Source organism: Festucalex cinctus, chromosome 1, assembly GCF_051991245.1.
Source record: "Festucalex cinctus isolate MCC-2025b chromosome 1, RoL_Fcin_1.0, whole genome shotgun sequence".
NCBI lineage: Eukaryota > Metazoa > Chordata > Actinopteri > Syngnathiformes > Syngnathidae > Festucalex > Festucalex cinctus.
Window position 1 is genome coordinate 12,827,099 of NC_135411.1, and position 24,134 is coordinate 12,851,232.

Genomic DNA, 24,134 nt, shown 5'->3' on the forward strand with positions numbered 1-24,134 from the left:
GGACAGTAAGCAGGCTACACCTTGAGCTGGTTGCCATCCGATCGCAGGGCACAAACAGGCACTGATTCCGAAAGTGCCACTTTGTCCATTTATTATCCATCCAACCATCCATTTTCTTGACCGCTTATTCCTCACAAGGGTCGCGGCAGGTGCTGGAGCCTATCTCAGCTGGCTTTGGGCAGTAGGCGGGGTACACCCTGGACTGGGTGCCAGCCAAACGCAGTCCATAATATATATATATATATATATATATATATATATATATATATATATAAATTTAAAAATAAAATCAAAATTTAGCAGTACTGTAATACATTTTATCATAATGCATATATTTGTGGAGATTGGGATCAAGTTGTATTTTACAATTTTAAAAATGTGCAGAATTTCACAAGTTACTTCATGTTAAAGATTAGAAAAATGCACTTACAAATGCAATTATGCCATCTAGTGGCATAAAAAATGACCAACACAAATCAATATCAAACTTGTTTTTACAGTACAGTACATCTTTTTAATTTTAGCTCAGTTTTATGAATTATTATGAAATTATTGCATCAATGACTAAAAGATGTAGCCATATTTTTCATAAGATGACGTTTTTCTTATCTCCTAAAAGATGCAGCCATATTTTTCATAAGATGACGTTTTTCCTCAAAAGAAAGGCGTGAAAATAGTTTTATATTTTCCAGAGTGGCGTCATTTTACCGGCGTATTGTGCACGAAGTGTGTTTATAATAAGCCATTGGCTTCTACCCGTCAGCCCTCATTTCGGATGTCAATGATGTAAATGATGTGATGTGATCGATGTAAGCTGTAATGTGACCGAAAATAAAAAATGAATAAACCAAACTAAACCAAATCCCATTGGCTGAGGGACCTGTACCGTATGTGACCATAGATACAGAATAGAATGTGTCTATGTAGCATCCTCGTCATTCGCTCCTCCGGCCATGAGGTGTTTAGATAGTTTCATGTAAATGTATTAACTAACGGCCGACGAATTTGTGCAAAAATTCAAAATATTGGTGAGTGATGAAGGCTACGTCGCGCAGTAAGTTTTTAATTGCGACGAGACGGGCCTTTTTTGGAAAAAGATGCCTCGCCGTCGCACCTGACGTTTCCATGAAGTTTCGGAATTTATTGAAAAGAATCACCCAGAAAAAATGTTCACCATTCGGGCGATTGCTCACTATGATGATGTTTGCCTTGGACATTTTCGAAGGGTTGTTAAAAAAAAGCAAGGGGTCCAGGTGGAGGAGTGGAACCGTCACTTGCCTTTGGGAGATGATGTGCGGCTTACATGATGTAAGCGTGAGTGAGTGACCGATAAATAAAAAAAATATCAATAAAAAACAACAACAACAAGAATGTAAAAAAAACAACAACAAAAAACGAACACCATTGGATCAGGTCTTTACAAAACACGGTGGTGACATAAGTGGATGGGCAGTGCATGCACGTTATCATGTGCCAACATGATAACGTTTTTTTTTTGTTTTTTTTTTGTTTGTTTTTTAAACTTTGAGCATCAGCCCTTCTGAAGGTCACTGCACGCCCCTGCAAAATATACATATGTGAAGTAGAGAGAACATAAAGAAAGAATATGGTTGTATGACGTGTAATTACCGTATTTTTCGGATTATAAGTCGCAGTTTTTTCATAGTTTGGCCGGGGTGCGATTTATACTCTGGTGTATGTGTGAAATGAACACATTATTATATCATTTCACATGTTATTTTCATACTAAACCGCAAGAGGGCGCTCTAGGCCTGTGTTGAGAAGTTCAACATTGCATCGTCTACCTCCCGACTTGGGGGAGTTGTTTAAAAGTGACACCGAGGATGAAGATTTCATTGGATTTAGTGATTTGGAGTGAAACTGATAGTTTGGTAAACTTGTTAGCATGTTCTTTATGCTAGAGTTATATGAATAACTTGTAGTGATGGGAACATAATTCACCCACAGAACGTTGGGACGAAGGGAGAGTTCCGGGTGGGAAGGTTTTGTTATGTGGAAAAGGGGAGTTAGCCTGTTAGCTTCTAGCTGAGTGGGGAGTTGCTGTTAAGACCTCAGAAGCTGATGTCAATAAAACGCCAGCCTTTGGCTCCGCCTCCGACTCCCGTCACTGCTCGCTACAAACTCTTAATATGTTACGTCGTTACTGACATTACCAGGCATGTCAGTACACTTATTCAGCCTGTTGTTCTCTATTTTATTTTTATTTTAAATTGCCTTTCAAGATGACATGTATATTTTTGGTGTTGGATTTTACCAAATAAATTCACCCCAAAATTGCGACTTATACTCCAGTGCGACTTATATATGTTTTTTCCTTCTTAATTATGCATTTTTTGGCTGGTTCGATTTATAATCCGGAGCGACGTATAATCCGAAAAATACGGTAAGTAATTTAATCGGCTGATTAAATTAGATGGCCGATTAATCAGTAAAATAGTAAAATAATAATTAAAAAAAAGACCACTTAAAAAAAATCTGTGATGTAGCTGTTCTAACAAACACTGTAAAAAGTGATCTCGTCACGACATACATACGCTCGCCCCCTTCCCGCTTGACCTTTTTGTGCTCTCGTTGTTATTTCTCCAAATCAAGCCCACACTGAGAAAAGTAACACACACACACACACACACACAGTGCGATCATTATGAGTGTGTCTTGTGTCTGGGTGAACCAGAAGTCTCCAAAGTGTTTCCGCGTCGCCCGCTCGCGCCCCAGACCGGCTGGCTCTAATGACCCGGCCTGATGGTTCAAAGCGGCCCGCAGACGCTATGATTAATGAACGGGACCTGCTAATTTCACCACAATACAGATTATTGAATGCATCAAAAAAAAATACACTCTAGTTAACATTCTTCAGTATTTTTAGGAAAAGCGGTTCTAAGGAAGATCTGCCGATAAAGACGGGAGTTGATTTCATGTTCTGAAAGGATTAACTGCTGCCTTGCTTGAAATGATTGAAGCTGTTTGAACTTGGAGAAGTCAAAGTGCTCCGCAACAACTAAACAACTCCAGATCAGAGCTTGGCAGAAGGGGAATAATTTCCCTCGGCATTCTTCGTCAAGATTGTCTTGAGCGAGGGGTCAGCAACCTTTCTTGTTAAAAGAGACATTTTAGGCCAAATAAATAAAAAAAAAAAATCTGTTGGGAATCGCAAAACATTTGTTAGTGTTAGCCTAATGTACTGAGAGCTAATGAGAGGTGCGCCATAACACTAAATTTTGCAGCATCCAAAACTTTGACATTCATTTTCTTCAACTTTTTGTCTTTAGCTTTTGAATATTTTTTTGTTTGTAATTTTTCATACTTCATTTTTCATACATTTGTAAAATCTTCTGCCTTTATGTCCAATTTCTGCCATTTTTTTAGGCATTTTTATGGCTAAATTATGATTATTTTCTGCCTCCCGTCTTCCTTTTTTTGGACATCTAATGGACTTTTTTTTGTCTTTTTTTTCCTAGCGATTTTCTGACATTTTTGACAATTTTGTGGACATTTTATGGTAATTTTCAGGATTGCTTCTTTTGTTTTGGGACATTTTTAAATGTTTTCTTTTCTGACTTAAAAAATTTTTTTTTATACAATTTCTGACTTTTTTCTTTGCAATTCCAAAAATATTTTGTGGTCATTTCTTTTTTATTGTCGGCATTTTATGTTACTTTTTGAATATTTTCTTTTCTGCCTTTTTTATTCAATTCTCTGATATTTTTGGCAATTTCATGGACATTTGATGGTCATTCTCTTCCTTTCCTCTTCCTTTTAGGACACTTTTTTTGCAGGTCATTTTAACTTTTTCTTTTTTTTTGACAACTAAAAAATTTGGCCTCTGAATTTTTTTTAAAATATTTAATTAGCAATTTTTATCTAAAGCATTAATTCAATTGAAGAATATTATATATATATATATATATATATATATATATATACACACAAATAAATATATTTTTTTTAAACGTTTTCATTTTTTTCTGACAACTAAAAAAATTTGGCCTCTGAATTTTATTGGACTATTTCATAAAATTATCATTTTTTATCTAAAGCATTAATTTATTTGAACAATATTTTATCTAAAAAATAAATAAATAAATAAATAAATAAATATTTAAAAAAAAAAATAGTTTTTTAGAGCTACACAGGGAACGTGATGTGTCTCCAGAGCCGCAGGTTGCAGACGCCTGTTTTAGTGCGACAAAAGTCGAGGTCTCCGACAACAGCATGGGAAGCATTTGTCCCAAGGTATCCATTGAACAAATTGGAATTCTTTTTTGTCAGATCATGCCTCCTTCAATTTGCCCTCAAGTCGTCGGTGCGGCTCGCTTCGAACTTTAAGCACTTCCAGATTGAAGTTGCCCTGTGGCACTCCGCGTTGCGTAATCAATCTCCCTCATCGCATTGAGTCACATCAGGTCCCGAGCATGCCGCTATCTCATTATAGCCCCGAACGCCGTCCATCATTTTAATGGATGTAGATTTGATTTCATCAGGGTTATTAGGGAAGTGTGGCTCTGAAGTTTGTCACTGTTGGCGTTCGATACAACGGGGATCGTCAGGTAAAATTCACAAAATTTTTATGATTTTCTCAGGGCAAGGGGTCGAACCTCAAAATGTTTGGCACGTTTCCTTTTCACAACATTTTTTGGTACTTTTTCAAAGCGGATGTTTTGTTTTCCATAAAATAAAAACTGTATGTTTCATGAATGCACACTGCTGGGTCAAAAGTAACCCAAATTGGGTCCAAAAGGGGCCAAGCCAATGCTGGGTTATTTATACTCAACTCAACTTTATTTATAAAGCACTTTAAAACAAGCGTTACTGTATACAAAGTGCTGTACGTGGAACAGAAATCAGTCATGCAGTAAAGATAAGTAAAACAAGAACAAAACAAACATTGTTAGTAACAGTTAAGTATACAACAAAATAAAATTGAACAGTGATTGATGTTGGGTTCGCACGAGACCTGTATGAGTCAACAAAACATGTAGCTAGTTACTATGTGACTGCTCATCACTCTGACACATCGCTCTGATTTTTGCTCAATAACCATAAACAATGTCAAATCATTACATTTTGAAGGGGAAAAAAAATGTTCTACTGGCAACATCACAGAAGTGCAAAGACAATTGAGAAGACGTTTCACAGGGTTTCAATCAGCACTGTGCACAATCGCGCTATAAGAAGTTGGAAGCAGATACAAATTGTTGATGATGTTCATAAGCAACGTTCTGGAAAACTTTAAATATCCACTAAGAAAAAAAATCATTGCACAGGAGTTGACTAGATTGGTGGAGGTGATGGGGACTAATGTTTTCTTTTATACCATTATCCATCCATCCGTCCATCCATCCATCCATCCATCCATCCATCCATCCATCCATCCGTCCATCCATCCATCCATCCATCCATCCATTTTCTGTAACGCTTACTCCTCACAAGGGTCGCGGGGGGTGCTGGCGCCTATCTCAGCTGGCTCTGGGCAATAGGCGGGGTACACCCTGAACTGGTTGCCAGCCAATCGCAGGGCACACAGAGACGAACAACCATCCACACACTCACAAGCACACTTCGGGACAATTCAGAGTGGCCAATTAACCTGCCATGCATGTTTTTGGAATGTGGGAGGAGACCGGAGTACCCGGAGAAGACCCACACGGGCACGGGGAGAACATGCAAACTCCACTCAGGAAGGCCGGAGCCTGGACTCGAACCCGAGTCCTCAAAAATAATCTTAAATCATGTTATTTTCTTTAATGTGACCCATCAGTCTTGTTTCTATGTCACTAAACACGTGAACAAAAATGAAATATGATTCATTGGAAGTCAAAGTGGGAGTACATTTTTTTGCTATTCTGTATTAGGGCTGGGGAAAAAAACTACCTTGGTTTAATTGACCACCAAAAATAATCGACATAAAAAAATAGTCCTTGACACTATAATTAATCATTTTAAACTCATATATGTGACGCCAGCAACTAATATTTTGCCCATGCTTCCGCACTGACATTTGTTGTTGAGTAAAACGATGGGTTTGTAATCAATTTAAAATATAAAAAAAAAACACAAAAAAATGGGTAATCAATGGAATAATCAATAGGGTAATCAATTCGTAGAAGATTCGTTTATGCCCTGCTGTACAGTATGTCAAATACAAAATCAGCTTTTCACACAAAATGTATTTTCCGTTTCGACTCATTAATAATAATGACATCAATCACAATTTAGACTGACAAACAAACGTGCACATATTTCCCCCCACTTTTGTTTGGCCTTGGTGGATGTCTTCTGAGTAGTTATGATATCGTGATGTATCATTTTGTCCAACAGCCCAGTATCCATGAAATTAATCTTATTATTGTCCCTTATGTTCTGTATCAAAATGACTCAATAAAACATGTTCTGTTATGTATTTATCATATAATCGCATATGTTTGCTTAACTCATTCACTCCCAACAATTTTCACAGAAGCAATCCCGTTCGCTCCCGGCTGTTTTACTGGATTTTGACTGATTTTGCAAGGCCCACAGAATATTGTGTTGCTATAAAAGCATGGAACCTATCAAAAGAGAGATTAAAGTCTCTTCTTTCATCAGGAAAATAAAGTATGTTTTTATCTGTTTCCGTTTTGCAGCAATTAGCATTAGAAGAGAGCTAAGTTTCATCAGTTTTTACAAATCTATTTAAAATTCAAAGTAATTGAGCTTTTTTTCTACATGGCCCTGGTTGATCTGCTTTGCTCTGCTGCCACCTGCTGGCCGTTTGTGTAATAACTACCATTTCTGCAACCGTTCTTTGCAGTTGAGAGGCTGCATCAAAACCTTCTGTATCCTCTAGCATAAAAAAACAAAAAAACAAAAAACGTATAAATACGTCTTTGGGACACTTAGAACATTAAAAAAACGTATTTACACGTTATTGGGAGCAAATGAGTTAAATATATTCAAACATTAAACATAGAGTATTGGCTGCTAAAAGTATATTTCTCGGGGTGCACACAGGATGGCGTCAAATGTGGAACCGACTGAATAAGTCAAATTGTCTGATGTTTCTGAACCTTTACTGAAGCAAGGCATTTATTTTACATTCCAATAACTCTCACAGCACAAAAGGGAATCTTATGGAATACCATTTAACTCATTTGCTCCCAATAACGTGTAAATAAGTTTTTTTTCATGTTTTAAGTGTCCCAAAGACGTATTTATACGTTCTTTTGTTTTTTTTTTTTAATGCTAGAACATACAGAAGGCTTTAATGCAGCCTCTCAACTGCAAAGAACGGTTGCAGAAATGGTAGTTATTACTCAAACGGCCAGCAGGTGGATGCAGAACAAAAGAGATCAACCAGGGCCATCTAGAAAAAAAAGCTAACTTACAATTTTAAATAGTTTTGTGAAAACTGATGAAACTTAGCTCTCTTCTAATGCTAATTTCTGCAAAACGGAAACAGATAGAAACATACTTTTGTTTCCTGATGAAAGAAGAGACTTTAACATTTCTTTTGATAGGTTCCATGCTTTTATAGCAATTGAACGCAATATTCTGTGGGCCTTGCAAAATCAGTCAAAATCCAGTAAAACAGTCGGGAGCGAACGGGATTGCTTCTGTGAAAATGGCTGGGAGTGAATGAGTTAAATGCTCCGCCTGTCACTGTACGTGACTGGCATAGATACATGAACCATGATAGATTATTTTGAGTCAAGAATCAAAAACATTCTGACGAATGGAGAGAAACTGGATTCATATTTGTATTACTTGACATCTCAAAGTCAGCTGAAATGCGCTACAAGTTGTCTGCCACCCTAATGAGGGCAAGCGCTAGAACAAAATCGACGTATTAAGAGTTATTTGAGTAACTGGCTGACAGGAAACGTTGGCAAGTTTTCAAGCGACGTGACAATCGCTGTAACTCAAACGTCCACGGCTGGTATAAATCTTACATGCAAAACTGATGGAAATTCCGCACACTCATAAGGGGGGAGGCCAAGAAAATCCCCCACCGGCGGACTCATTCAGGCACCTGTCTGCAGAAATATATCACGTCTTGGTCATAAGCGCACGTAATAATATTTAATAAGGTGCTTAAATAATTGATCTTGACTTCCCTTTCGGTCTATTTCCAGGAGGTTCCCCAGTTGTGGATGATTATGCAACCTGAGAGGCTGGAAATGAAGTTGGCTTGAGGTCAGTGTGGGAATAGAAAAAGACTGCTGAATTGAAAGAAGCTGTATTGGGCTGAGTTATTGAAATATTCATTCATCGTGGTTAGCATGGATGCAACACAGTTCTGAGGTCGGTTGTGGCCTTCCTACATACTAAAGTCGAATAGGCCATGAAATTGTATTCATTTATTTCCATCAGTCTTCATTTTGTAGTATTTTGTTTAGCTGCACTGCTTAAAAAAAATATCTAATCAGATTTCAGCCTATTTATGTTGTCGTGTCAATTTAATCTGCCCCGTGTTGGCCATTTCCATCCATCCATCCATCCATTTTCTTGACCGCTTATTCCTCACAAGGGTCGCGGGGGGCGCTGGCGCCTATCTCATTTGGCTCTGGTCAGTAGGCGGGGGACACCCTGGACTGGTTGCCAGCCAATCGCAGGGCACACAGAGACAAACAACCATCCACACTCACACGCACACCTAGGGACAATTCGGAGCGCCCAATTAACCTGCCATGCATGTCTTTGGAATGTGGGAGGAGACCGGAGTACCCGGAGAAGACCCACGCAGGAACGGGGGGAACATGCAAACTCCACCCAGGAATGGCCGAAGCCTGGACTCGAACCGGAGTCCCCAGAACTGGGAGGTGACGTGCTTGTTGGCCATTTAGCTTAAAGTATATTAGCAACGGGACTAAAAAAAAAAAATTAAAAAAAAAAATAAAATAAATAAAAAAAAAAACAAAAAAAAAAAAACTCAAAAGCAAATAAAAAAAATAACTCTAGCTAAAAAAAAAAAAAAAAAAAAAAACAACTCAAAAGGAAATAAAAAAAAACTAACTATAAGAAAAAATCCAAAACTACTATAACCCCGGTTCTGATTAACAAATAAATTACGCAACCATTTTTATTGGGGGCGGCGATTTTGCCACTTGCTGTCGACTGAAAATGATTTCACAATGCCTACGGGCTCAGGCATTGATCAATCACGGCTCACCTGTTTACTGTGTTTGGTCATGTGACATTCACAAGCTGATCCTTTGGACACTGTGATGTCATTTTAAGTCGACAGCAAGTGGACAAAATGGCTGCCACCTATATGTAACCTCACTAGTCTAAACAAGACATTCTGATAAATATTAAATTTTTGAAATATGAGTTATAAAGCAAAATCCATTTTATGTCCATCTCAGGGGGGCGGCCATTTTTGCAACTTACTGTTGCCTGAAGATGACATCACAGTTTCTCAGGTCTCAGGCAACAACCAATCACAGCTCAGCTGTTTTCTGAAGCTGAGCTGTGATTGATTGTTAGCTGAAACCTGAGCAACTGTGATGTCATCTTCAGTCGACAGCAAGTGGCAAAATGGCCGTCCTTGAGATGGCTAAAAATGGCTGGATTTTGCTTCATATCTCATATTACACAAATGTAACATTAATCAGAATGTCATGTTTAGACTAGTGAGGTCACATATAACATATTGTCAAGAATTTTTGGGGGTTGACTTCCCCTTTAATACTTAACTCTTTGCCCGCCAAAAACGTTTAATAATGATTAGTAAAATCACGATGTATGCCGCCATACACGTTAAATGACGTCAACTCTAAGTTTTTTTTTTGTCTCCCACCCCCCTCAGTGCAACGTCTAAGTGCAGCGCTGACTGGTCAATGGGTTGTGGAATCGAAAACACTCACTAACTATGGCCAGCAGATGGCAGCATTGTATCTCTTTTCGTGAATGATCAAAACCTTTGTCATATAAAAGTTTTTTCGATTACGTGTGGCAGTAAAAGAGTTAACTCATTCATTCTCCTCCACGAGTTATCTTGCGTACTGGTATTTAATATATGCGGCTCCGCCCCATCCACGAATTATGAATGAAGAATGTCGCGTTTTGTTTTTTTTAACGCACTAGACGTAGGAGAACCTCATCCAAGTCCCCAGCAAGTATTGAGCTGAAAACATAATTGTAATGAGGTGTAGTTGCCAGCAGATGGCCACAGTAGCTTTGATCAGAGGAGGGCCAGCATGGAGGGGGAGTAGAAGAAGCCCATAGTGGACAAGGAAGTAGGTGGATCATGTGGAGGAGCATTAGCTTAGCATTTGTGAAGACGTGAGAAGCCACCGGGCGATCGGGCGATCGGGCGAGAGACAAGCTGTTTTTTTTCTGATGAAAGATGACGCTTTAAGCTTTCTGGCTTTAGGTCCCATGTTTATATACACATAGAACACAATATTCTGTAGGCCGTCAAAAATGGGTTAAGATCTTGTTTAAAATGGCTGGCACTGAGGGGTTGGAAATGGCTGCAATTCAATGAGTTAATCATTAAAATACTGTGGTTAGACTAGTATAGCCGTATAGAACCGAATTTTGGGCTTGTCTTCCCCTTTAAAAATAATTCCGTACATTAACCAGGCACTTTCTATTAAAAGTCGTAATAACGCTAAGTCATTTTGTCGTTTTCATTGCAAGCCCCCAACTGGCCCAACGAGCAAAACAACACTTAATAGCAACAAACGTCTCGTAAAGCCCCGCGCCAGTTAAAACAAACCAGACGACACATCATCCCGAAGCACGCTGGCTGGCTGTCGCTGACCCGCAGCGGGGCCGGCGACCTCCCGTGACCTATGACCGCAGGAAGTGAAAGCTGCGGCAGCGTGACGGCCGAGTGTGAGAAGTCTGAGAGAGTTGTCACGTTGTCGTGTCGGGTCTGCTTCACACTTGGGGTCCGAGTTGATTTCGTGGACCCAAAAATTGCGACGCCGTCCGCGTGCCGTAGCTTGGTGGCCGAAGATAGAAAAACTCTACACACCCCTGTTCAAATGCCAGGTTTTTGTGAAACCAAGATAAATGATTTCAAAGCGTTTTCAATAAACAACTGAAATGTGATTGCAAAAGTATGCACACCCTCAGAACTGGGATGTGCCTGTATTCAGAATTAACCAATCACATTACCTTAACTCATTCACTCCCAGCCATTTTCACAGAAGCGGCTGTTTTACTGGATTTTGACTGATTTTGCATGGCCTACAGAATATTGTGTTCTATTGCTATAAAAGCATGGAACCTATCAAAAGAAAGATTAAAGTCTCTTCTTTCATCAGGAAATAAAAAGTATGTTTCTATCGGTTTCCGTTTTGCAGCAATTAGCATTAGAAGAGAGCTAAATTTCATCAGTTTTCACAAATCTATTCAAAATTGTAAGTAATTTAGCTTTTTTTTTTCTACATGGCCCTCGTTGACCTCCTTTGCTCTGCTGCCACCTGCTGGCCATTTGTGTAATAACTACCATTTCTGCAACCGTTCTTTGCAGTTGAGAGGCTGCATCAAAGCCTTCTGTATGCTCTAGCATAAAAAAAACAAACAAACAAACAAACAAACGTATAAATACGTCTTTGGGACACTTAGAACATTAAAAACAACGTATTTATACGTTATTGGGAGTAAATGAGTTAAAAGCAAGTAGTAACTTGTGGGGTCCACAAAATAATTTTCAATCAATGAAAAAGAAAGTTTCACAACATATTGGCTGCTGGCGACGTGTCTCATATGTCGAGTCACGGCAAAGCGAGCGTGGCCCCGCCAGGCGTGACACATTGCATGCACATGAGCGTGAGTCAGTGGGTCATTGAGTCAGTCACGGACTTGAACCGAGTCAGCCAGGTGCCATTTTTTTCCCTTCATTCTAAAGAGGCCAAATCCTGACAAATGACACCCAAAACACAAACAAGGACATTCCGCACAAGGACACAGAGGTGTAGGAGAAGAGAGAGAAAAAGAAAAAAAAAAAATCTCATGGCCAGAGGTTTGAAATTGAAAAGAAAAGGTCACGTTGGGCTCACAGCCAGCCAGCAGCTCGGGACGCGATCAAAACGGTTTCATGTGAGAATGAAGCCACACTTCAGTGAATTCGGCTCTGTCAAAACACATCACGATTAAGACACTTCAAGTGCGCCTGATCCCTTCGCTGCTATCGGACGGTGTGTGTCTGCTGCTCTGTATGTGTCTGTGTATAAGTGAAAGTAAGTGAGAGAGCAACACTTGAATATCAATGAAAAGCATGTCTGTAACTCACTTTTATCTATAATATAAAGCCACTTCAGTCCTCGAGTTTCGATCCTCTGTTGGTTCTTTTTGCCTCGAACCGTCAGAAGAAGAATGTATGTGAATTAATAGACACAAAAAATAAATAAATAAATAAAAACACGATGATATGAACAAGAAGTACGGTGGCCTTAACTCTTTTACTGCCACACTGTGAATTAGATTAAATGTAACAATGTAACAAAGGCTTTGATCATTCACGTCATCCTTGAAAACGTTCTATTTGGTCAGATTCCGTCATGTTTCACTGTAATTTCACACACCTTGAGCCCATTGAAAAGAGATACAATGCTGCCATCTGCTGGCCATAGTTAGTGGGTGTTTTTGATTCCACAATCCATTGACCAGGCAGCACTGCATTTAGAACTTCACATTGATTAAAAAAAAATAATTTGAAAAAAAATTGAAAAAAAACTTAGTTGACGTCATTTAACGTTTATGGTGACATACATCGTGATTTTAGTCATCGTTATTAAATGTTTTTGGCGGTCAAAGAATTAAATGGGTTTTGGCAAATACTGTGTGGTCTTAATGCACAGGAAAGTATTGTTTTGAGTTTAACATGGATAAAGGGAAAATAGTGGTTGGTTTGCTTGGATAATTTTGTAGTTCTTTTGAAAATGTAACAATATTTTGTAATGTTTTTTCCAAATATGGTTGAAGAAAAAAAAATTATGGGATGTTTGCGATTTTGCTTTAAAATTGTGATTAAAAAAAGAAAAAACAGAGCAAAAATAAAGAAATACTTTTGACATCTTTTTCATTTTAGCATAACAACAAGGGGGGAAAGTTTTTTGTGGATTAAGAAACTTCGAACTTTTCGAACAAATAAATAGGGTGGAAATTGCAAAATGTAGGGATATTTTTTATTATTATTTTTGTTTCATTTTTTTTTATTTAGAATAGATTTTCATCAAATTTAGGAATAATTTGTGAAAAAAAATACTTAAAAAAAATCTTAAATATGTAGGAGAAAATAGAAAAATGTGGAAATATTTTTTTAATTCTTTTTTTCCCCCTTAGACACACACAAAAAATTTTATTGCTAATATTGTTTGGAATGTTTCACAACTTAAAAATATACATAGAAATTAAAAAAAAAAAAAAGTTGAGCTCTTTTTGAATTATTTGAATTTTAAATGGATACAAGGGAAAAACTCAAACAAAATTTGGAGATATTTTGGAATATTTAATTTAAAAACTAGATTAAAAATATATTACATACAAGACATCATCATTTTTCTTTTTAGGGTGCATAAACAGGAAAACAGATTTTTTTTTGTAGTTTTCAGTTTTGCAGTTAAGTGGGAAATGTGTGTGTGTGTGTGTGTATATATATATATATATATATATATATATATATATATATTGTAATTAATTTTTTTCCATATAATTTTTAGATAAAAGGCGGGGGTTGTCTAAAATGTGGCGAAACACGGTTCACATGTTTTTTTTTAAGCTGAGCCATGATTGGTCATTACCTGAGCAACTGTGATGTCATTTTCAATCGACAGCAAATGACAAAATGGCTGCCCCCTGAGATGGCTAAAAACGGGTTAGGGTTGTTATTGTCAAGAAAATTTTGGGGTTGACTTCCCCTTAAAGTTAACCTGAAAAGTACCCGGGCACTAGTTCTTTCCTGGAGCCCATTTACTCCTAGTTCACTATTCCAACCAGCGCAATCCGTTTAAAAGAACAGCGTGTCGGCTTTCAGCCAATAGATGAGCGCCTCACTGGAAGACTTCCTGCCTCAACTTCACAAACACTTCCAGCATCCTCCCACTTCTGCTTCCCTTTCAAATAAACCCTAAATTCAAGCCCGTAAATGTTGACTCCAGGTTACATCGACCCACCCGCCGCCGAGCCAACCAGCTGGCAGGTGAAAGCAACACGGTATGAAAAAGCCATCCAACATGAGCCAGTGTTGTCACAGCAAACACGCCGTGACAAATGACGGCTCTCAGCTCCGGCCCGAAAACAGAAAAACAGCTCCCGATCATCTCGAAAGGCTGTCCGAGAATCACCGTGGCAACATGCTGACACAAACGTTAACGTACCGGATGACGTGCAGGGGCGCACGTACGGCGGGTCGGGAAGGGGGCGGGCCCCCCGCCGGGTCGTCAGTGGGCTTCTCCATCCGCGGCACCGCGTCATCTTTTAGCGCCTCGTCGTCACAGCGTGCAGGAGATCCGGGATGACTGTCTCCTCTTCAGCCAAGGTGAAGGATCCATCTGCGTGCATGCGGGGGCCGGCTGGAGGGGCCCCGCCACTCAAAGCCTTGCGCAATCTCGGGCTGGACAAGAGTGGGGAAGGTGTAAACAGCTAAGTGGGAGCCAGAGCAAATTGTTTGGAGTTGAGTGTCAGTCGGAACTAATTATTTGATGGGATTAGCGATCTGCGGGTCCATCAGTCATGCTTGAGATTTCCACATAAGTCAAGTCAAGCCATCTTTATTGACACAGCACTTAAAAAAAAGAAAAAAAAAGTAGAAATATTTCATTTTAAAAACTGTAACCCTAAAGTAATTTACAAGTAGAGTTTTTACCAGTTTATTACCAAAAAAAAAAAAGCTACTCAAGGGTTGAGGAATGAACCCCCAACCCTCAGTTTAAGAGACAGCCACTCTACCACCTGAGCCATGCCATTCCTGCTGTGTGTTAGTATATTGATGGTGTCGGGCGGAATCACACTCCAAGAGGCGCGATCTGGTCTCATTTTGGTCTCGTGGCAAACAGCAAGAGTGGCATGGCTCAGGTGGTAGAGTGGCTGTCTCCCAAGCTGAAGGCTGTGAGTTTGTTCCTCAACGGTTGAGTTATTTATTTATTTATTTATTTATTTATTTATTTATTTCCATCCATCTTCTGAACCGCTTGTTCCTCACAAGGGTCTCGGGGGATGCTGGAGCCTATCTCAGCTGGCTATGAGCTGTAAGCGGGGTATTTATTTATTTTTAATAAACTGTTAATATGCACTCAAAACTCTCCTTGTAAAATTTATTTAGAATTTCTAAGTGAAAAAAAAAAACTTTCCTAGTTTTTTTTCATTTATTTTATTTTATTTTTTTTTTATAGTGATATACCAGGTGTCAATATCGGGCCAATACCTGCCATTATTTCAAGTTATCGGTTCTTGTGACAGAATACTAATTGCTATTAATTTCATGCAATTTTTAGGGATATATAGACTTACATTAAAATTATGTCATTTCTCCCCCCCAAAAAATTGAGGAGAAATGTTTATTTATAAAAAAAAAAAAAAAAAAAAAAAAAAAGTACTTGTGGTATCGGTACTTGGTATCGGTGACTACTCAAAAGTTGAATACTCGCAGTGCTATCGATGTGGCAAAAAAAAATTAAAAAATGTGGCATTAACCATCCTAATCTCCCTGAAAACGTGTAATATGAGAATAATGAAGAGCAAGAGGGAAGAGGCAAAGAAGGTCCCCAACTAATCTCCATTCATAATTTTTGTTCCTCACAAAGCAGATAAAATAAATGTCTGAGGGTTGTTGTATGCTGTGTTTGTATGCATTTCTGCTCCATGTGTGTTAAACTGCAGCGTCATTGTTTAGCATTAAGCTAGCAGACATTCGTCATCATAAGATTTGGTTGAAAATTTTTGGTGTGCTTAATTCTAATTTTGTATTATGCGTCAGTTTTACAGTAAACTTCAACTAGGAGTAAATAAACAGCTTGACGCAAGCATGCTTCGAATGAAGTCTTATTTCCTCAAAGTGATGTTAAACAATTTCTTGACAGTGAGACGACTTACAGGCGCAGAAGGAATGCTTTAAAAAGTATCTTTTTAATACATTTAAGTATGTTTTAATGAGTTGAAAGCGCGTGGGATTTGGGAAATTATGAAAACATGCTCATATAGGCTCTTCAGCTATCACATGTTCGGGTCTGGGACGTATCCCCCGTGATAAATGGGGGTTCGCTGCACAGTTCAAGAGTCGTGAGACATCATTAGCTTTGTTGTTATACGGAATAAGTGGTCATTACACAACTTTTTTTTTTTTTTTTTTTTTTTTTTTTTTTTTGAAGACCACAACCAGAAACAGCTAAAAGACATTAATTACAACATATTATTTGTCACATAAGCCTACATTATTCAAACTGTATATTTTGATTTAGAATTAGCCTACGTGTTAACCCCCAAAAAAAATAATGGAACTTATTTTGGGGACAGCATTTTGAAAAGAATGTGAAGCTTAACTCATTCACTTCCAGCCATTATAGAAAATTTAAAAATTTCCAATACTCACGTGATATTACATTCAATAATTATATATAAACCGAATCTACCAAATGACAGAATAGACTCCCTACTTTTTGCCCCGTCCCGTTCTTTTATAACTGACAGTAGAAAAATGTAGGTTTGCCAAAATACAGCCATTTCTCCCATGGACCACTCTGAAACTGTGTTTATTTTGTATAAAATGGGGCAATTATGTCATCTACCGGTGGTTGGGCATCAGTAACGTTGTTTCCAAGTTTGATATTTACAGTGGAGCATAATCAGATTCGCCCCCATTTAGCACCGCTCTAAAAAATACAATTGACAAGTATACTTGTCAAAGGCAGTGAATGAGTTTTAATGAACGTCATTCTTAAAATGTACCGCTCACTAAAAAAGCGATGTAAACAAGCACTGTACGGAAAAGGTACAGTAATTATGCACTATAAGTTGGAATACGAGACCAAGAGGGACGAGAAATAAACTTTAACAACACAGTGCAGCTTGCAGCGTGAAGCCTACATTCAATCTAATTGGCGCTTGTTTGCCTTGACGGAAATAAAACTTCAACGTGGAGGACCCGCACGCACGAACGCACGCATATGCACTCAGACATGTACTAAATATTTGTCCTCAACTTGCTTCTGGTTCTGCCTCTGTGCTGACTCACATCCAACAAACCCGACTCGATGCGATGAAGCCAGTTTTGCGGCTCCCACTAACCTGTTCAGTCCTGCCTCCAATCACCGCTGATGCTTTTATGGCTCAACCCGGGGAAAGTCTCACAACGTACGCAAAAACTTCCACTCAGGCTCAGGCGTCTTCGTCTGGAGGAATTCAAGAAAGAAAGCGTCCAAAAAAAAAAGTGGAAAAGTCCGTGCGTAAATCTTTTACGCGCGTCCAAAACGGCCGCCAGATGTGCTGGAGGCTTTCAAAAAGCTTCTCGCAGGTAAGTATCCCATGTTGAGCGTCTGTGGAGCAAAGCGAAGCGAAGCGTTCCTCGAATGGCCCGCGGTGATGTTGGCTGTGCGTAAAAACAAAAAAAAAGGAGCGTTCCGCTCCGCCTGTCAGAAACTGGAGCGAGCCGGTCGCTCTTCGAGCTGTTGTGACTTTTTCTCGCGCGCGCACAGCTCAAGTGTGTTGTTGTTCCTCAGGGGGAGGAGAGAGGAGGAAAAGAGGGATGGGGAGTGATCGTCACTGAGTGGGGGCCGAGAAATGCACCACAGATTCACCTGCATGGATGGAGGTGGCGCGCGGTTCGGAAACACCGGCTCGTGAGCACTTAAGACACTTTTTAATTAGTCAACCCCAACCACTTGCGCCGCAGTGTGATCCGATTTCAGTTAATTGGTTAAAAAATAACGTACAGTCAAACCTCGGTTTTCGAACGCTTCTGTTCTCAACCAAATCGGTTTTCTACGGAGCCCCTAAGGTGACATGGTCACCACTTCCGGGTCATCTTCCATGTGACCAAAAGCGACGAGGATGGAACGTTTGAAAACATGAAACAAAACGGCGGGAAAGCTTTCCCAAAGCGACTAGGATGGAGCATGTAGTTTTCCACTGCTTTGTTTACACGTCGCTTTTGTTCACATGGAAGATGACCCGGAAGTGTTTACGGCGCAGCGAAGGTGACATGGTAGGCGAAAAAAACAACCACTTGCACTTGCTTTCTTTGGACCCATGATTAGGGGCTAACACACGATGCAAAACTAAAAAAAAAAAGATTTGCGTAAAGGAAAGTAGTGCGCAGAACTATTGAATTTAAAAAAGAAATGTTTGCATTTTGTTTTGTTTTTTGTTTTCATCATTTTAGATAGGATATTTAAATAAAACAGTTTCTATTTCTACCCCTTTCTATTTATGGTCAACAGTATACAGTGCAGTTTATGGTGTAAAATAGTAAAATAAATAAATAAATCTTGGAAAAAGTTGTTTTAGACTTGGAATGGATCAAAATTATCTACATTAATTATAATGGGAAAAATTGTTTCGGATTTCGAACATTTGCGTTTCCTCGCAAAACAACTTTGCGTTCTCTCGCAAAGATTGCGTTCCCTCTCAAAAATGTTTTGCGAGGGAACGCAAAGTTGTTTTTTTCCCTACCATGTCACTTTAGGGGCTCCCTAGTTTTCAACCAGAAAATTCAAAAAATGTATGTCTCAGAACTCGTCCAAAAATTCCGCTCTCAACCAAACTGAAAAAAAGCCGAGTGTACATGAACGCGACTCACTCGGGAGCCGAGCTAACTCGAATGCCCAGGATGCTTCCTCCGTAGCACATTCGTGTTCAAAGTTCGTTTGGAGCAGACCTGTTCGTTGTTATTTACGCAAATCTTTTTTTTTTAGTTTTGCATCGTGTGTTAGCCCCTAATCATGGGTCCAAAGAAAGCAAGTGCAAGTGGTAAAGCTGGTGAAGAAAAGAGGAAAGTAGTGAGCAGAACTATTGAATTTAAAAAAGAAATGTTTGCATTTTGTTTTGTTTTTTGTTTTCATCATTTTAGATAGGATATTTAAATAAAACAGTTTCTATTTCTACCCCTTTCTATTTATGGTCAACAGTATACAGTGCAGTTTATGGTGTAAAATAGTAAAAAAAAATAAAAAAAAATCTTGGAAAAAGTTGTTTTAGACTTGGAATGGATCAAAATTATTTACATTAATTATAATGGGAAAAATTGTTTCGGATTTCGAACAAATCGCTTTTAGAACAGCCTTCTGGAACGGATTATGTTCGAAAACTGAGGTTTGACTGTATTTGTATAATGGATCAGGGGCATCCGGGTCATGGCACCAATTGAAAGATTCTGGGCGTATGTACCACCAATCCTTTTATTTTCATCTACAGCCCACAGACGATGAAGGGTATCCCAAAAGTATGATTATAATATCATTAATCTTTTCTTCACCATTTTTTTCTGATTTTGGAGGGGAGGGGCTAAATGGTAGTAAGTTGCTTAGTATGCAATGAGATGCCCCTCCTCCACCATAACGGTACGTTCACACCAAACACAAATTGAACTACTTGGGCAACCTAACTTGATTATTTATCAAGTCAAAGGCGTGAAAATAATCACATCACTCTGTTGTGCCCCGTGCATCATTTGGAGAAATTCTGAATCAACATTTTTCGAATGTGACGAAAACATCAAAATATAAATAAAACACCAATATAGTATATTAATGTGATTGGCTAGCGACCAGTTCAGGGTGTACCCCACCTACTGCCTGAAGCCAGCTGTGATAGGCTCCAGCACCCCTGCAACCCTTGTGAGGAGTAAGCGGTCAAGAAAATGGATGGATATAGTATATCAAATACTAATAGATAAATAAATAAGATATATAATAAATAATATATAAATGAAATAATATATTAATTACATTAAACAAAAAATCGAAATAATAAATAATACGAATAAACAAATAAATAAATAAATAACAAAAACAAAATAAAATATCACATCACTCTGTTGTGCCTCGTGTATCATTTGGAGCAATTCTTAATCAACATTTTTTGAAGACGACAAAAACATCAAAATAAATACCAATATAGTATATTAAATACCAATAAATAAATAATAATAATAACAATAATATATATATATATGTGTGTGTATAAATGAAATATAAAATATATATAAATAATAAGAATAAATAAATAAATGTTAAAATAATAATAATAATAATAATAATAAAATACCAATATACTCATGTAGTCGTGAGCCAGCTCGCTGGATCTGTGAGGATAAATTTGAAATCTAATTGGTTCGTAAATTTGTGATTTACATACTGGGCAGATTAGATTGGCATGGCAACATAATCTGATTGGACCAACAACAAAAAAAACATAGCATCCACGTACGCATCCTGAAAGAGAAATTGTTACAAAATAATGACGCTAGACTTTATAAATAAATAAATACAACTTCATGGAACAATTATTTTTTGAATTTGGGGCGCAAATTCTTCATCCAGTCTACTTTTGCCGGCCCATGCCGGCAGCTTTCCACCTTCCACACAACGACGAGGCACTCCCTGCACGGCAAACACTGCAGGCCCGCCGCGCACAAAGGCAGGGTAAACACGTCTCCGCCGAGGGCCCACTCGCCTCGCAAAAGGCAGAGACAAATGCAGGGAGGATCCCCGTTCTGCGCCTCTATTAATAGACAACAATGAGCCGGCCTCAAGTATGCGGGAATGTACAGTCAGATAATAAGATGGGATCCAATAAGTGCAGGTGAAAGGGGAGAGAAACTAGTGATTGATGTTTTTGTCTGGCGGGTAAAACTCGCTTGGGACCACACAGACGGGACACTTGAGGCAAACCTGTGCATTAGTGACGCTTTAAAAATTCTACTCGGCAAATTCAAAGCAAACATGGTGACGCAGCAAATAGCTGTTATGCCGCATGCAAATGATTCCAAGCTCAATGTAAAAATCCTGCGCATTAGTGACGCTTTAAAAATTCTACTAGGCAAATTCAAAGCAAACATGGTGACGCAGCAAATAGCTGTTATGCCGCATGCAAATGATTCCAAGCTCAATGTAAAAATTTCTAAAAAAAAAAAATCCTGCTCGTGCATCACTAGTAGTCAGTCCAAGGACCGCGGGCCAGCGGTTGAGGACTTTTGCGCTATTAGCCGCGACACAAGGCTTAAAATACACTCAAAAGAACGGAGCAGCGGTCCGGTTGCTGCAGAGGCCACAACATGCAACAAGTGAGTCAACATCATCCATCACTGTGAGCGATGAACTTGTTAAGTGTTGTCAAAGGCTCTGGAGCGTGACAATGTTTGTACAGTCGCCTCACACAAGCAACACACACGTCACAACGCTCTTCTATAGAATCCTTGGAAGAATGCAAAGCGCTTGCATAACTTTCCACAAGTCGAGAATTTCAGGCCAATGGCGGGATGTGAATTTCTTTTCGGTTTACTTGGGACTCTTCCTGGAAAGATGCTACAAAATTCAGCACCACCTAGAATCACGGGCGTCAAGTCATCGGCGTTTGATGGTAACACACAATTGAATTCAGTCTAACCATTGGTAATACATTTGTGAGTTCATTAAACATAAATTAACTTTGGATTATCTCAATGACGTCGTGATGCGTTAGACCTATTTTAGGTTTAAACCTACCTAGATTGTTCTTTAAGCCTTCCTCAATGAATTGGTTGTAAAAAAGATAAAAACCTCCTATGCTTCGGTTCCGAAGTGCGCTTTTTAGTTGTGATTTGGTGGGAGTTCGCAATTTTCCATGGCGAACCTGAACGCATCAGTGTTCTGACGTCACTCACGCGAGCAATTCAAATAAGTTCGTCAATGATTCTCTTTTTACAGTACTACCAAAAGTAAACTGACTCAATGTGAAACACTAAAGGCCACCAAACGCTCAAGACCGGCTCATTTTTCTTCCTTTCTCGCCATCCCACCTCTTTTTATAAGGAGTTCAGTTTCAGGCCTGGGGGTCGCGGCCTCTTCCTTCCAAGTCTTCTGAGAGGAGGCGGGGCGGGGAACCTGTCGCACAAAATAAAAGACCCACCAGCTGAAGTGGCGCAGGCGAGTTGTTGCGGCCGGCTGCCGGACTAACAGGCGGGCCGCCTCCGGCCGATCCCAGGTGGCAAAATATCTCCTCCCGCTGCAGCCGCCTCTGCATCCCACCCAGTAGAGCTGGGAGAGCCGCTGAGGAACCAGAGTTCTCACAGGCGTGACTTTTTTTTTTTTTTAGGGGTCCGTCACCCTATTAACAGCACAACGGCTTGAGCTAGCACAGTGGAAGGAAGTTTTTCTTACCAGTACACGTTTTTCTTTCACACCATCCATTTGAAAACAGTTACCTGTAAATGGGATGTCTTAATTTTCAGCTGTTCTGCCTTTGTGAACTTTTGAGTTGGAAATAAACAAATGAGTTGATTTTTTTTTTCTTTTCTTAAATCACATGTATCCGAGTACGAGTATATTAGCTAGCTCAGGCCTTCAGCGTCTTGTCCTCGCTCACCTCTCAGCGGTGCAGCAAATTCACAGCTGGACAAGCCAGAGACGACACTCTGGCTTGTTTAAGACCACAAAACTTTCACGGCTGCAGCTGACAAGTTGGGTGTTAATTGTGTGTGCGTGTAGACTAGTTCTCAACAGGTCCCTCATAGACACAACCATGAAACCAGATCTACCTTGGACACACGGATGGGATCCCAACATAAGGGAATGAGGGTGGGCAGAAGTTTTTATTTATACTTAACAATAATTCAATATTTATCAATATATTTTATGATGGTGGTTGTAGTTTATTGGTACTTGCCCATCCCTAATAACTGATAAAAATAATTAAATCCCAGAATCAGAAATGAACAACATCCATTACAAACCTTTTTATTGAGTTGCAGAAAGCAATTTACACTTGGATTTCAACAGACAGCAACACCTTCATTTTGATCACTTGCCATTTTTATGACGCTGAAAAGAAAAAAAAAAAAAAAAAAATCAACATGATTTGATTGAATACATTCGACTTCATCAAGGAGATTTGGGCCCGGTCCACCTGAACGACAACTGCACGGGGAAGCAGGGGTTTATAAAATTAAAATTTAAAAAAAGAAGAAAAAAAAAAAAGGGCAGCACTTCAACTGAAAATCTGTTTAGCGTCAAACTGCCAAACCAACTCTGATGCGTAACCACGCCAAAGTGGCACATTGTCAACATGTAGTGCTGCACATGTCGCAAGGGACTAAACACTTCCCCACTGGTGCGTTCAAGGACACCAGTTAAAAAAAAAAAAAAAAACACTGGGAGCTGTGTAAAACTGACACGGTAATATGTGTCATACTTGTGACTGGCCATTTGTTTGTTTGCTCCCATGTGCTATACTCCTCTAAAGCTTCTATGAGAACTCTTCTAAATTGTGGGAAAAAATACGTCTTCTTGTGATTGAATGGACAAATAAAGCAAGTTCATAAAAGTGACTATCAGTACCCTTGGGAAGCAAATAACACTACTCACAAAAACGTTAGGTGACCTCCTCTAAACTTTATAATTCATGTCCAACTTTTGTTCCCCATCAAATATTTCAGGACTGAATGTCAAAACTCGCAACATTTCCACTTTGGCACCTTTCGGTGACTCTCCCAGTGTTGTAACCTGCTGATGACACAAACTGGAGGAATCACAGAAAGGAGCTTATTGTGAGTAGTGTGTTATATTTTACAGCAGTAGCGAGTGGAAAGTGACTATGCAGATTTGTAGCCCTGTTAAAAGGCTACGCAGCAAAAAAAAAAACAAAAAAAAAAAAACAGACAACCAGTGTCTTCAAGTGTTCCTTAACTTCTCCACTGCCTGCCCAAATAAAAACGGATTTTTGACGTTTATAGCCGTCAATGGCAGTGAATGAGTTTGAATTGGAATTGCACGTACGCAGACACAGCAGATAGAAAATGGAATGGACCCAAATCTCCCAAATGATGCTCGTGGCGGATCAGCGGAGCTTCTCCTCATGACCGTTTTTTCTTCCAGGAGATGAAAATGTAAGGCAGCGGGAGTTCTCTCAAAGTTCTCATCCGCCGAGCACGACGGGATCCAAGCGCGGGTGCCTTTACAGTAAGTATGCACTTCCAGAAGAGAAGATGG

At 39.2% G+C, this 24,134-nt stretch overlaps 1 protein-coding gene across 1 annotated transcript in view; it reads right to left on the minus strand.

Annotated features, from left to right (window-relative positions):
- artnb (artemin b) overlaps positions 1 to 17,964 on the minus strand; it is a 43,432-nt gene extending 25,468 nt beyond the window's left edge. Inside the window, exons 1-2 of the mRNA XM_077516240.1 lie at positions 17,239 to 17,964; positions 14,334 to 14,569 (exon numbers count right to left, since the gene is read on the minus strand). Coding sequence (XP_077372366.1) covers positions 14,334 to 14,430 — 97 coding nt within the window. The 5' untranslated portion in view covers positions 14,431 to 14,569; positions 17,239 to 17,964. The remainder of the gene's footprint in view (positions 1 to 14,333; positions 14,570 to 17,238) is intronic.
- Between the last annotated feature and the right edge of the window lie 6,170 nt (positions 17,965 to 24,134).